Source organism: Schistocerca cancellata, chromosome 3 (assembly GCF_023864275.1).
Source record: "Schistocerca cancellata isolate TAMUIC-IGC-003103 chromosome 3, iqSchCanc2.1, whole genome shotgun sequence".
NCBI classification, from domain to species: domain Eukaryota; kingdom Metazoa; phylum Arthropoda; class Insecta; order Orthoptera; family Acrididae; genus Schistocerca; species Schistocerca cancellata.
The window spans coordinates 844627277-844641243 of record NC_064628.1 but is presented as its reverse complement, the minus strand read 5'-3'; the positions used below and the strand labels follow the sequence as shown (position 1 = coordinate 844641243).

Genomic DNA, 13967 nt, shown 5'->3' with positions numbered 1-13967 from the left:
ACTTACTCTATACGCTAATAATTTAAACGTACCAATAATTTATGCAGCTGTGGGTTTACAACTTCCTACCTCCGTATTATACTTGTGTAGTGTACGATCACTCCTAGTTCACTCATAGAAATGCGAAGATTTGCATAGTGGAACACCAGTCCAATACATAAATCAAACTTTGTGGAGATCTCCATTAATTAACGAGTATTAAATGATTAAAATTTCATCCCATTCGAAAATAGCACGCACATCGACGTTAGTATGAGCCCCATAGGCCATAATACATTCTTGGGTTCGTTACCACTTGGAAGTAAATAGCCTTGAAATGTCGTCTTCAGGATTTCTTTCCACGTGTGGAACAAGTGCTGTGTAACTCCATGAAGATTTTTTGATGGCGCCTGGCATGAAAATATTCCCAAAGCGTAACACACATGCTATCCTTATGACAAATCAGCGGAGTGGACGGGGCCCTAGGGGTTCCGTACATTCTTCAACGCGTTTGTAGTGTGAACTGTAATCTGGGGAATTGCTTTATCTTGCTGAAATAAGCCATTTGGTACCCTGGGCATGAAGTGTATGACAGCAGCGTTTACCACTCTTAGCATATACTGGCGAGCATTCAGCCTACTTTAGACAATTACGAGAGCTGAAACAGTACTGTTGGCGTACCAACGTCTTTAATTTTTAAAATTAAAATTTAAACAGTCTTGATCGCAATTTTGTTAAAATATTATTTATTGGAGTGAGTGGCCGCTTTGTCTCTATGAAAGAGTCATTATCAGGCTGCAGAGTGGTGGATGGACACTGCTAGATGAGTTCCGTCGACCCTCCACGCTCGTGTAACTGCGTTTTCAAAAATTTCAAAAATTTTATGTCTTTAATTGTGTCCCCAAAATGCCCAGCGTTTCTACGATTGTGTGATTTGATGATTCCAAAAATTGCATAGGTACGAGTCTCGTGTGACCTTTGACAGTGTGGTCTACAAACATGCTGGCGTCCTTCAGACTAGCACAAACAGAGCCGTGACTTGTCACTCAACAACACATACTGCCACTCAGTGTCCCAGATGATCCTGATACCATGGAAGATTCTGTAGTTTATGATATTGTTTCAAGGATAAGCAAGAGATCTCAACTCAGAGTCCAGTAATCCGCTCTCGACGGTTTGTGTTGATAGTCTGGCTACAACCTCGGCCCGCATTTTAGCTGTTGTCATATATCTATTCATCACAGCCAGTTGAATAATCCTATAATCTTCTTGTGGTGTATCCGTGCCTCACCGCTGTCCCGAGTCCACCTCATCGCTAGTCGTTCTGCAGTCACTGCACTAACGCCAACTGTCTGTGTCATCTATTGGTATGATGCTCCCGTGTTCCTCATACCAATGATGCGACCTTTCCCAAAGTCTGAAAGATGATTATAAGCTGCACGTGCATGTCCTCCAGGCACGCCGTGATCTGATCTCCGTGTGAAAACTTCCAATAACATAAGATACACACAATACTCACTATTTACTGACACCACTCTTCGAGGAAAGGCTGCCTTCTGTACTGAAAATGCTGAAAATGATAGACTCTTAATTAAACTATTCCACAGGCATGGAAATGTGGATTATCACTTTGGTAGCATTCGGTCACCCTGTTCCGCCAGTGAATGTGAAACAATTTGTCTAGGACAATGGACAATATTTTCCTAGAAAAAAAATTAAAAACAGTTGTAATTCCCATAGTTCTGACTAATGCTTTGAAAAATTTCTCTTCGTCGTAAGACAAATGCTGTAACTGTATTCCCATCGCTTTTATTCCAGACTAGGAACCTCTTCACTCGTCAGGTAACTGTTTTGAAACTAACCGATGCTTTATAATGGGCCTCAATTATGTGGCAACCCTTCATGTTGTTGCCTGGGACATATAGTCCTAAAAAATCAAAACCAGTCTCAATCATCGGCTGCGACCAATATTTTTGGAAGGTTTCCTTTCGTCCTAAAGCAAATGCTGGAACTGCAAGTCCCCTCCAAAATATTCCCAACTGCGACCGCCTGTGCCACCCTACCACGACACCTGGCTTTTGATTGAAAAGATCTCGGCTTTGTACTCAGTCACGTCTCGAACAGACCCCACTGAACTCCGTGGGAGAGACTGCAACTTTGTACATTATGAGTACCTTTATAATATTTTCACTAAAGAGACAGTATGATTTCCTAGGCGGATGTCAGTTAACTCATAAGAAGGAGGACATTGTTCGGAAAGAAGTTTATAAATCTTACTTATGGCCGGCCTCTGTGGCCGAGTGCTTCTAGGCGCTTCAGTCCGGAACCGCGCTGCTGCAACGGTTGCAGGTTCGAATCCTGCCTCCGGCATGGATGTGTGTGATGTCCTTAGGTTAGTTAGGTTTAAGTATTTCTAAGTCTAGATGACTGATGACCTCAGATGTTAAGTTCCATAGTGCTCAGAGCCATTTGAATCTTACTTATGTTATTTAATTTGTGTGAAGCTGTTTTACTACACCCCATTAGCTCACGCACATTCTGCATGTACTGTTTTACCATTATCCTATATCCTACATTTTGGAATGCTTAGAAAACCTGCCAGTGAGTTAAGATACAGTTCTGTTCCTGTGCACACAACAACCGAATGTTTTCTCACAACTCACTGATTGTGTACAACTGTATCTGCCTCTACAAAGAGACAGAGGGAATCACAATTACAAATTAACAAGCTGTGATGAACTAAGTATTATCGCCAGTAGTTCAGTTTTATTTTTTCAGGAAATATGCCAACGTTCGTGTAAGTATACCTATAAAAATGAAAATATGCTTATCTTCAAGTAAATAAAGTAAATGAATAAGTCTCGGGTCAGTCCACTTCTTATTTTCTTTCTGTTTACACATAATCAGTAAGTTAACATTAACCAACACTTTAAAGAAGAAGTAGCAAACTGACAACACAATCACGATTCACATACATTAGAGCGTTTACTTTGAGCCGAAAACTTTGAGCTCAAACCCAGCAGCCACAACCTGACCCCGGAATGGACATTAGAGTGTTTATTTGATCAGTCAAAAGGGGTATCGGGAAATGGAATGTGTTATATCGTGAACATCTTGGCCGAACACTACAAAACTGATACTGCGGTATTTAAATGTCTGCTGAATATGTTAGCTGATTTTTTGCCTTGCGCACTTGATTTCGATATGGAAGAAAACGAATTGCAGAGACGAATGATGGTGTGAGTACACGCTAGGTGTTGCGCGTATCCCACGTTACTGGAAGTTATCAGATGGAGATCGCAAACTTGCTTGCCTAGACGACGTGCACGTGCAGCTTATCTCTTTCTTCTATAGCACATTGATAAAAGTCAAAATTTTGGCATTGACGTGGGAGTCTCTTACTGATATATTGCACGGACATTTCGCTGCAATGTAATAACTGCTGAGCGAGCGGTAACAGTTTCTAGCGCAATCATGTGACCAGAACAGTGGGCAGGGGTCCTTCCAGAAGGAGAGTGCCACGAGATGATAATAGGATTCTTCGACTGGCTCTGATGAATAACCAGATTACAACAATTAAAACACCGGCCACAGGTCAGAGGCAGAGAGTCGTTAGGAACAGATTGCTGGAAGCTCAGTGTAGATCTCGAGTTGTCATGCGACGATTACTATCCATATCGTACTGCACACAATTGAATCTTGCATGGCGTACAGCCAGAGTCAACTGGGAAGTTGGATGGCGTTCAGTGGTGTTCAGCAATGAGTCTCGCCTGTGTTTATGGAGGTCTGATCGACAACCTGGTGCATGGATAGGAACTGTCAATGACATGTCTCGCTCAGGCCGCCCAAGGACTACTACTGAAGTTTTTATTAAAAATGAAACTCCTCCTGCTGTACTTAATACCCTATCTCGAGACCCTAATTCCGGGAATCAGGATGTCGTGAGTCATTGGATATGACAGAAAAAAAATTATTGAAAGAAGGCTGAACGCTCGCCAGTATGTTACAAGAATGGTAAAACCCGTTGTCGTACCCTCAAGACCAGGGTACCTAATGGCATATTTCAGTAAATTAACGAAAGATCCCACACTGCAGTTCCCGTGACGAACACCTCAAGGATTGTACTAATCACTGACTGGTAGGGCCAGTTCCGTTAGTGTAACTCTTAGAGAATGTCTCGGATGATATGGACAGACGTATACTTTATTCCAGCCCTGAGCTCAGTCTGAAACGAAGGGCGTGTCTCAGATATGGCAATAAATTCCTCAAGATGACATTCGGAACTGCTTCTGTGCCACAACGAATAGAAGAGGTATTCATACTCGTTGAGATGACAGTTCATACTGGTGTTGATGATGGACATCACTTCCGAATAGTATGTAATTATAATTATTCAGCACAAATTAAATAAGAACTTTGATAAGTATCGGACAGCTACTTCACATTTTCATTTCCATCAGTGCAGATTTATGGTAAATCAAAACTGGGAGGCTCTATATAGTGCATCTATGTGTTTGAAAATGCTATCACGAAACGACCAAAGGCTGCTGTAACGTCTGTTTATTTAACGACTGTCAGTTTCGGTCGAGCGACCATGTTACAGTCACGAATACAATTACATCAATTTACAAGAAGGTTTCTTAACTTCAAGTACGTAATTAATCTCAATTGCAGCATCTTTCACACCAAAAGGTTTCGAAACTGGATTAATAAAAAGTATAAAAAGTTAAGATGGTGGTTTTAATGCTCTGGATGTTTTACATAGCATACAGAATGTTCATAAAAACGTGTAAAACCGTCAGAAATGTCGTTGTTTGAGATGGTGTTCAGCTCGCCAGTCTTGGATACTAGCAAACCATCAGAGACCCATACTGCACTTTGTCGTTTTGTGGTAGGTTCGTATTGATAACACCAGTTCTTATCACCCGAGATGGTTTCTTCCAGAAAGGAAATATCTGCGTTTTTCATTTGCATCAAGTCGCGGCAAGCTCCTACGTATCGCTGTTTTTGTTCCGGAATCAAGATGTGTGGGACAAACCTTGCACATTTGCCTGTTCTACAAAACATTTTGGAGGAAGTCTTGAACGTCTGATGTTTCTCCACTGCGATTTGTGACACAACGGCTGCACGTCCACTGTTTAAAATTTCCTGCTCACAACTACCTAGTCGAATGCACATCCGTTGCTTACACATGTTATTTCAAGCTTCATACCGTAGTTATTCCGCTGACGTCACCTACACGCAATACACTGTTGGGCGGGTGGTGTATACATGCATGCATTTACTTATATATAATTAACAGACGCTGCACTTCATAATATTTATCTATATGACCACCAGAAAGGCAGCTCTGGTGATGCTTTTGATAATGGAAGGAAGGCTGAAAAAAATCAAGATACTGTCATAGGGTCTGTCTATCTAGAAAAAGCATTCGACAGTGTGAAATGTTGCAAGACGTTCGAAATTATGAGAAAAATACGAGTAAGCTGTAGGGGAAAACCTGTAATACACAACGTGTACAAGAACCAAGAGGGAACTATAAGACCGGAAGTACGAAATACTCTTATTAGAAAGGGTGTAGGACAGGGATGCAGCCTTTCGCCCCTAGTGTTCGATCTTTATATCGAAGACGCAGTGACGGAAATGTGTGTGTGTGTGTGTGAATTGTAAGGGACCAAACTGCTGAGGTCATCGGTCAATAGACTTACGCACAACTTAAACTACACTACTGGCCATTAAAATTGCTACACCACGAAGATGACGTGCTACAGACGCGAAATTTAACAGACAGGAAGAAGATGCTGTGATATGCAAATGATTAGCTTTTAAGAGCATCGGTAGCAGAGTAATACGGAACGCTGTGCTGGATCCCAACGGCCTCGTATCACTAGCAGTCGAGATGACAGGCATCTTATCCGCGTGGCTGTAACGGATCGTGCAGCCACGTCTCGATCCCTGAGTCAACAGATGGGGACGTTTGCAAGACAACGACCATCTGCACGAACAGTTCGACGACGTTTGCAGCAGCATGGACTATCAGCTCGGAGACCATGGCTGCGGTTACCCTTGACGCTGAATCACAGACAGGAGCGCCTGCGATGGTGTAGGCAACGACGAACCTGGGTGCACGAGTGGCTAAACGTCATTTTTTCGGATGAATCCAGGTTCTGTTTACAGCATCATGATGGTCGTATCCATGTTTGGCGACATCGCGGTGAACGCACATTGGAAGCGTGTATTCGTCATCGCCATACTGGCGAATCACCGGGCGTGATAGTATGGGGTGCCATTGGTTATACGTCTCGGTGACCTATTGTTCGCATTGACAGCACTTTGAACAGTGCACGTTACATTTCAGATGTGTTACGACCCGTGGCTCTACCCTTCATTCGATCCCTGGGAAATCCTACATTCCAGCAGCATAATGCACGACCGCACGTTGCAGTTCCTGTATGGGCCTTAAATGTTCGACTGCTGTCCTGGCCAGCACATTCTCCAGATCTCTCACCAATTGAAAACGTCTGGTCAATGGCGGCCGAGCAACTGGTTCTTCACAATACGCCAGTCCCTACTCTTGATGAACTGTGGTATCGTGTTGAAGCTGCATGGGCAGCTGTACCTGTACACGCCATCCAAGCTCTGTTTGACTCAATGCCCAGGCGTATCAAGGCTTTTATTACGGCCTGACGTGGTTGTTCTAGGTACTGATTTCTCAGGATCTATGCACCAAAATTGCGTGAAAATGTAATCACATGTCAGTTCTACTATAATATATTTGTCCAATAAATACCCGTTTATCATCTGCGTTTCTTCTTGGTGTAGCAATTTTAATGGCCAGTAGTGTAACTTATGCTAAGAGCAACATACACACGATGCCCGAGGTAGGACTCGAACCTCTGGTGGGAGGGTCCGCGCAGTCCTTGACATGATGCTCCAAACAACGCGGCCACTCCGTGCGGCAATGACGGAAATAAAAGAAAGTTTCAAGAGTGAGATTAAAATTCAGGGTCAAATCATCTCAAGATATGATTCACAGATGACAATGCTATCCTCAGTGAAAGGGAAGAACTACACGATCAGTTGAATGGATTGAACATTATGATGAGTACGAAATATGGATTGAGAGTACACAAGAAAAAACCAAAAGTAATTAGAACTAACGGAAATGAGAATAGCGAGAAATTCAACATCAAAATTGGTGGTCACGAAGTAGACGAAGTTAAGGAATTCTTCTATGTAGGCAACAAAATACTCCGTGACGGACGAAGCAAGGAGGACATAAAAAGAAGACTATCACAGGCAAAGAGGGAATTCCTGGCCAAGGGAAGTATACTGGTATCAAACATAAGTTAATTTGAGGAAGAAATATCTAAGAATAACGTTTCGAGCACAGAATTGTATTGTAGTGATCATGGATAGAAGAAAAGTGGGACACAGGAGAATCGAAGCGTTTGAGATGTGGTGCAGCAGAAGAATGTTGAAAATGAAGTGGCGTAGGAGGAGGTTCTCCGCAGAATCTGAGAACAAAGGAAAATGTGGAGGACACAGACAAAAGAAGGGTTAGGATGATGGGATTTCTCTGCCTCGTGATGACTGGGTGTTGTGTGATGTCCTTCGGTTAGTTAGGTTTAAGTAAGACCATAGATGTTAAGTCCCATAGTGCTCAGAGCCATTTGAACCATTTTTTTGATGATGGGACATGTGTTAAGGCATCAGGGAATAACATCCATGGTAGTAGATGGAACTGTAGAGTGTAAACACTGTGGGTGAAGACAGAGACTGGAATACATCCAGGAATTGAGGATCTAGGCTGCAAGTGTTACTCTAAGTTGAAAAGGTTGGCACAGAAAAAAAGGACGTGACACCAAGGAAGCTTCCATTAATTTGGCGACGAAACAGTATGAAGATGGTCGCTCGACTGCAGCTTGTTGTAGCCAAATAAATACACATTAAAGCAGCTTTTGGTGGTTTCCTGATGCCGTTCTTTGAAGGGGCGGGGGGTTCTAGCGTTCACGAAAACCACACACTGTTTAATACACACCACATCCATGTCAAGATAGCGCAATGAAATTTTGTATCATGTTTTACACGAAATTAACACATTTATCGTTAAGATATTTGGGTTAAATATGTATTCCTTTTTGTACAATTTAAAAGTAATATTTTCAAAAACTAATATATGTATCTTTTTCTCAGAAAGTACTCAAGATATTTCAACAATATTTTCTCTGTTTAGTCTCTAAGTCCCTTTGCACTTAGTAAGCTTCTCTCATGAAGTTTTTTTAATATATCGAATAGGACAATTTTAATACGTTTTAACTATACTTCTGAAAGTATAATATAAAATTCTTGTAAAGTTCTATCCACTTTGCCTCATATCTCAACTTATACTCAGAATTTCAAATTTTGGTCTTGAGATAACATGTATTGGATATATAGAAATAAGTGTATAAAATTTCGTAATTCTAGTCTTCACAGATTCTGAGAAAAATGTACATAAACTTAAATTAACGTAATTTTTATTATGTCACCTTTTCATAAGACCCAAGATTTGTATTCAGGTTCCTCTTTCATTTAAGGCTTCTCTTCTGGTTTCTTGTTTTCTGCCTTCTTTCCTTTACCAGGTCTTCAACGAACTTTTCACCTGGAGAGAGGCGCTGTAAATGTATTTTTCTCAAGATCCCTTGAGTGAAATTTCATATGTTAAAGCCCATTCTCTCTAATATCTCCGTCCTCCTTACGTTCCCGTCATTAAATAGAAGAACCGCTTCATTGGTTGCACAACGGACAACTGTAGTAGATAAAAACGTGGTTTTAAAAGGCGTCGTTTCCATGTGAGTGAATTTAGAGTGTCGTTTGATTTTGTGTTTTGTCAAGAACGTACGTTTTTAGAAGGTCAGGATCGGTCAGAAACCTGTAAGTAGGCTTGAAAACATCCAGGACACAATTTGGAAGCCTTTCCTTGTGAATGTAGTGGTTATTATCCCCTCTAAACCAGTAGATATTTACATCAGATAATGTGGAATACATGATGAATGGGATTTTCGTCTGTTGACACCATGTGGAAATTTATTACCCCTACTGCACTTTTCATGTCACCTACTCTAGATAGGTTCTGTCTGACAGCATAGCCATGATAGTCTCGAAGTATGTCTCTCATTTTCTTTTTGAGTCTGTTGTGTCCACTCAATGTCCTTGCCATCTTCCAATGTTTTGCCGTTTCCTCAATATAGAGCCCGTTCTCTTCTGGATGTGACCAATGCATCCCGTGCAAATTTACTTGAAAGAAACTTAAGGAACCGTTGTTCACCCAGCTAGTATTTAAGTATTGCTTTAAAAAGTGGGCATGGCAGAAAGGTCGCGTCACACATTTAAGTATATTTCAGACAGTTCAGATATGATTTCATTTATTTTCCTTTCACATCTGTATCTCGACTGGTTTGATGCGGCCCGCCTCGAACTCACGAACTCCACTCCTGAGTCAACCTCTTCGTCTCAGAGTAGTACTTGCAACCTATGTCCTCAATTATTTGCTGGATGCATCCCAATCTCTGTTTTCCTCTACAGTTTGTACCGTCTACAGCTCCCTCTAGTACCGAGCGAGGTGGCGCAGTGGTTAGCACACTGGACTCGCATTCGGGAGGACGACGGTTCAATCCCGCGTCCGACCATCCTGATTTAGGTTTTCCGTGATTTCCCTAAATCGCTCCAGGCAAATGCCGGGATGGTTCCTTTGAAAGGGCACGGCCGAGTTCATTCCCCGTCCTTCCCTAATCCGATGAGACCGATGACCTCGCTGTCTGGTCTCCTCCCCCAAACAATCCAATCCAATCCAGCTCCCTCTAGTAGCATAGAATTTATTCCGTGATGCCTTAACAGATGTCCCACCATCCTGTCCCTTCTTCTTGTTAGTGTTTTCTATATATTCCTTTCCTCACCGATTCTGTGGAGAACCTCCTCATTCGTCATCTTATCAGTCCACCATTCTTCTGTAGTACCACATCTCAGATGCTTCGATTCTCTTCTATTTCGGTTTTCCCACAGCCCATGCTTCACTATCATACAAAGATGTGCTCAATATGTACACTCTCAGAAAATTCTTCCTCAGATTAAGGCATATTTTTGATACTAGTAGACCAGGAAAAGCCTTTTTGCCAGTGCTAGTCTCCTTTTTATGTCCTCCTTTGCTCCATCCATCAGGAGTTACTTTGCTGCCTAGGTTGCATAATTCCTCAACTTCATCTACTTCGTGATCACCGAAAGCTCTGTTAAGTTTGTAGCTGTTCTCATTTATGTTACTTCGCATTACTTTCGCCTTTCTTCGATTTACTGTCAAACCGTATTCTGCACTCATTAGACTGTTCATTTCACTCAACAGATCCTGTTATTTTTCTTCACTTTCGCTGATGATAGCAGTGTCATCAGAAAATCTTGTCGTTTCTATCTTTTAACCTTGATTTTAATTCCATTCTTGAATCTTTCTTTTATCTCCATCATTGTTTCAGATCGATTATTAGGGGCAAAAGCTTACATCATTCTCTTGCACGCTTTTTTAAATCCGAGCACTTCATTCTTCTTTTCCACTGTTATTGTTAGCTTTTGTTCGCTGTTGTACATTACCTGTCTTTCCCTATAGCTTACTCCTATTTTTCTCAGTATTTCGAACGTCTTGCACCATGTTACATCGTCTTGATTTTTCTTTTGTATTGCTGTCATTATCAACCGCAACGTCAGAATAGCCTGTCTGGTGCCTTTACTTTCCTAAAGGTAAACTGATCTACTAATAAAAAAATTTGAATTTAGTCATGACTGTCTTAAAGAGGGCGACTAAATGCAAGTTTTTCTTTGAAACTGATTTGACTTCATTTCAGTAGCCAAGCTATAGTCGTATGATTATATCCTGATTAGACAAAGAACTGGGAAATAAGGGTTTGCTGCATTAATTTTGGATGTATGTGTACGTAGCTTGTAATCGTGAACACAGCACTCAATAGCACTGTCTGGTAAATTGAAAATGGACATTTTTGGCGAGTTGGATGATGGTCTGCTCTCAAGTAGTGTCAACAGGAACGTTTTGTGCAGGTGGAGGGGGAGCTGCAGGAGATGGTGTCGCGCATGCACGCCGAGCAGGCGTCGCTGGCGGCGGAGGCGCGCTCGGGCAAGGCGCGGCCGTCGCTGCTGCAGACGTTCCTGCAGCCGCGCGTCTACCGGCCGGTGCTGATCGTCAACCTGGTGAACATGACGCAGATCTTCTCGGGCACGTTCATGCTCATCTTCTACTCGGTGGACCTGATCCGCGAGGCGGACGAGGCGGGCGAGGTGGGCGTGGGCGGCGAGTTCGGCGCGGCGGTGCTGACGGCGGCCGTGCGACTGGCCGTGGCGGTGCTGGCGTGCGCGCTGCTGCTGTGGCTGGGCCGCCGGCCCATGGCCGTGGGCGCGGGCGCCGCCACCGCCGCCGCCGCCTGCGCCGTGGCCGCCGTGTGCCGGCTGCGCGAGGCGCGGCCCCCGGGCCGGCCCGCCGCCCCCGGCGAGGCGGCCGCGCTCGTCGCCTGCCTGCTGCTCTACATCGCCGCCAACACGGCCGGCTTCTTCGTGCTGCCCATCGTCGCCACGGGCGAGCTGCTGCCGGCGCGCGTGCGCGGCATCGCCGGCGGCTACATCTACTTCTTCTTCAACCTGGTGCTGTTCGCCGTCGCCAAGCTCTTCCCGCTGGCCGTGCGCGCCGTCGGCGTCTCCGGCGTCTTCTGGGCCTTCGGCGCCTTCTCGCTGCTGGGCACCGTCCTCATGTACCTCGCCGTGCCCGAGACCAAGGGCCGCACGCTCAACCAAGTCGAGGACTACTTCGACGGCGAGAACGCGCTCTGGGTGACCAGGAGGAAGGGCAGCGAGTTCTCCAATCGTCGGGCCGCCTACAAAGCTTGAGGGCTTACGAAAACTGTGCGGTGAAGCAACGGAGTTAGCAGGCACGTGCAGTGATCGGCACGGAGCAGCGCAGAGCTAAGAGAAATCCAGTGGAGCAACATTGCCGAGGCCTTCGAGACCAGTTGTTGACTTATTGCTTTTCGTCTTCCACGTTGGGATTCCTGACCGACGTTTCTTCCACGACTTTCCTGACTGGGCGTTCGATCCCAGTTCATTGCACGCAATAGAAGGTGAACCTTTGACAACGCCAGCCACTCGTGCCGGGGGAAGTCAGAAAAATCTATTGATCTGATGGAACTGCATTTTCCTGGCGTCATACGATTCTCAACTTTATCTTGGATCAGGATAGAATCTGAAGTAATGAATTAAAATGTATGCCAACGCCGGACCTTGATCCCAGATTTCCTGCTTACTACACATTTGTGCTAACCAATTACACAAACCTGCCATTATGCGTACCATAGCTCCACAGACAACCATAGTCCATTTCCCTCCCTAACCCAAACTTCAATTCAAGGCTTCACCACATTTTCGCCTTCATAAATCGCCAGTATTGCCGAGGTTCAGCGATACTGAAATAGCACTTTTATGTCTTCCTGGAGCGGCAGACATAAGTTGGAATTGATTACGTAGGCTTTCCCGGCGTAATAAGTCTCTTCGGGTTTGCTGCCGGATCGTAAAATCAACTTGACTCGATATTTCGGCGATCCAACTGGTCGTCATCTTCAGGAAAATGCTGCTTCTGCTGATGAGTCCCGCTGAGAACTGACGCCAGGTTGCAAATCGACGTCCTATATAGGCCACCGTTCAGTACACGGCGCATGCGCTGCCCATCACGGTTTCTGCCTTCCAACACAGGGAGGTGGCGCCGCCCGTAGTGAAACACTGCTGGCAACGACATATCGCAATCAAGGCCACACCGAAGAACGTTCAGTTTTGATGCGAGATAATACAGGATTCCACGTCTTGCTAAGAGGAAACCCATTGTCTCTGTTGATTAAATTATCAGCCAACCTAATTTCAATCGCCTCTTTATAGGCACTGTTCCAAAAACCGAAAATGTTGGCAACCACCACAGTTTCGTCAACTGGCCGTTCTATTCGCACAGTGCATGACAGGAGTGTGGAACATCGCCGTCATACATAGACACTGTTCCAAAAACCGAAAATGTTGGCAACTACCACAGTTTCATCAACTGGCCGTTCTATTCGCACAGTGCATGACACGTGTGTGGAACATCGCCGTCATATGAGGCTACAACAGCCGAAAAAATCGGCAGTAGCAGAACACTGACCAAATGGGGGACACAGTATGAAATTTGATGAAACTGTGGTGGTTGCCAACATTTTCGGTTTTTGGAACAGTGTCTATAAAGAGGCGATTGAAATTAGGTTGGCTGATAATTTAATCGACAGAGACAATGGGTTTCCTCTTAGCAAGACGTGGAATCCTGTATTATCTCGCATCAAAACTGAACGTTCTTCGGTGTGGCCTTGATTGCGATATGTCGTTGCCAGCAGTGTTTCACTACGGGCGGCGCCACCTCCCTGTCTTGGAAGACAGAAACCGTGATGGGCAGCGCATGCGCCGTGTACTGAACGGTGGCCTGTATAGGACGTCGATTTGCAACCTGGCGTCAATTCTCAGCGGGACTCATCAGCAGAAGCAGCATTTTCCTGAAGATGGCGACCAGTTGGATCGCCGAAATATCGAGTCAAGTTTTTACGATCCGGCAGCAAACCCCAAAAGACTTTCAGGAATAAGTTGGAATTGGTAGCAGGACCAGACCGGGCTGTGGCGCAACATCTGATGGCCGAGGAAAGATTAGTCTCAAAGTAAGGCGCCAGCGATCAGGAGGATCACACACTGAAGCAGGCACCGTCTATTGATCTCATAGCAAGTAGCTACGTAATTAAGTTCACAATACAGTTCACAAATCCACAGTGCAATCCAAATCGTAACTAAGTTCTAAGCCCAAGGTTGTCATATAAGGTCTATACAGTAACACTTCGATATTAACACAGCTAGCGAACAAGAGCGAGTGGCCCCGGCGTCACGTCTGTGCT

The 13967-nt window shown here is 44.3% G+C and overlaps 1 protein-coding gene across 1 annotated transcript in view; it reads left to right on the top strand.

The window, feature by feature from the left end:
- The window catches only part of LOC126176602 (facilitated trehalose transporter Tret1-like), a gene marked incomplete at its 5' end in the record, with an annotated part of 77933 nt that extends 65383 nt beyond the window's left edge, over positions 1–12550 (top strand). Inside the window, 2 exons of the mRNA XM_049923762.1 lie at positions 11062–11409; positions 11530–12550. Of these exons, the coding sequence (XP_049779719.1) occupies positions 11062–11409; positions 11530–11901 (720 nt within the window). The remainder of the gene's footprint in view (positions 1–11061; positions 11410–11529) is intronic.
- Positions 12551–13967: the final 1417 nt, after the last annotated feature.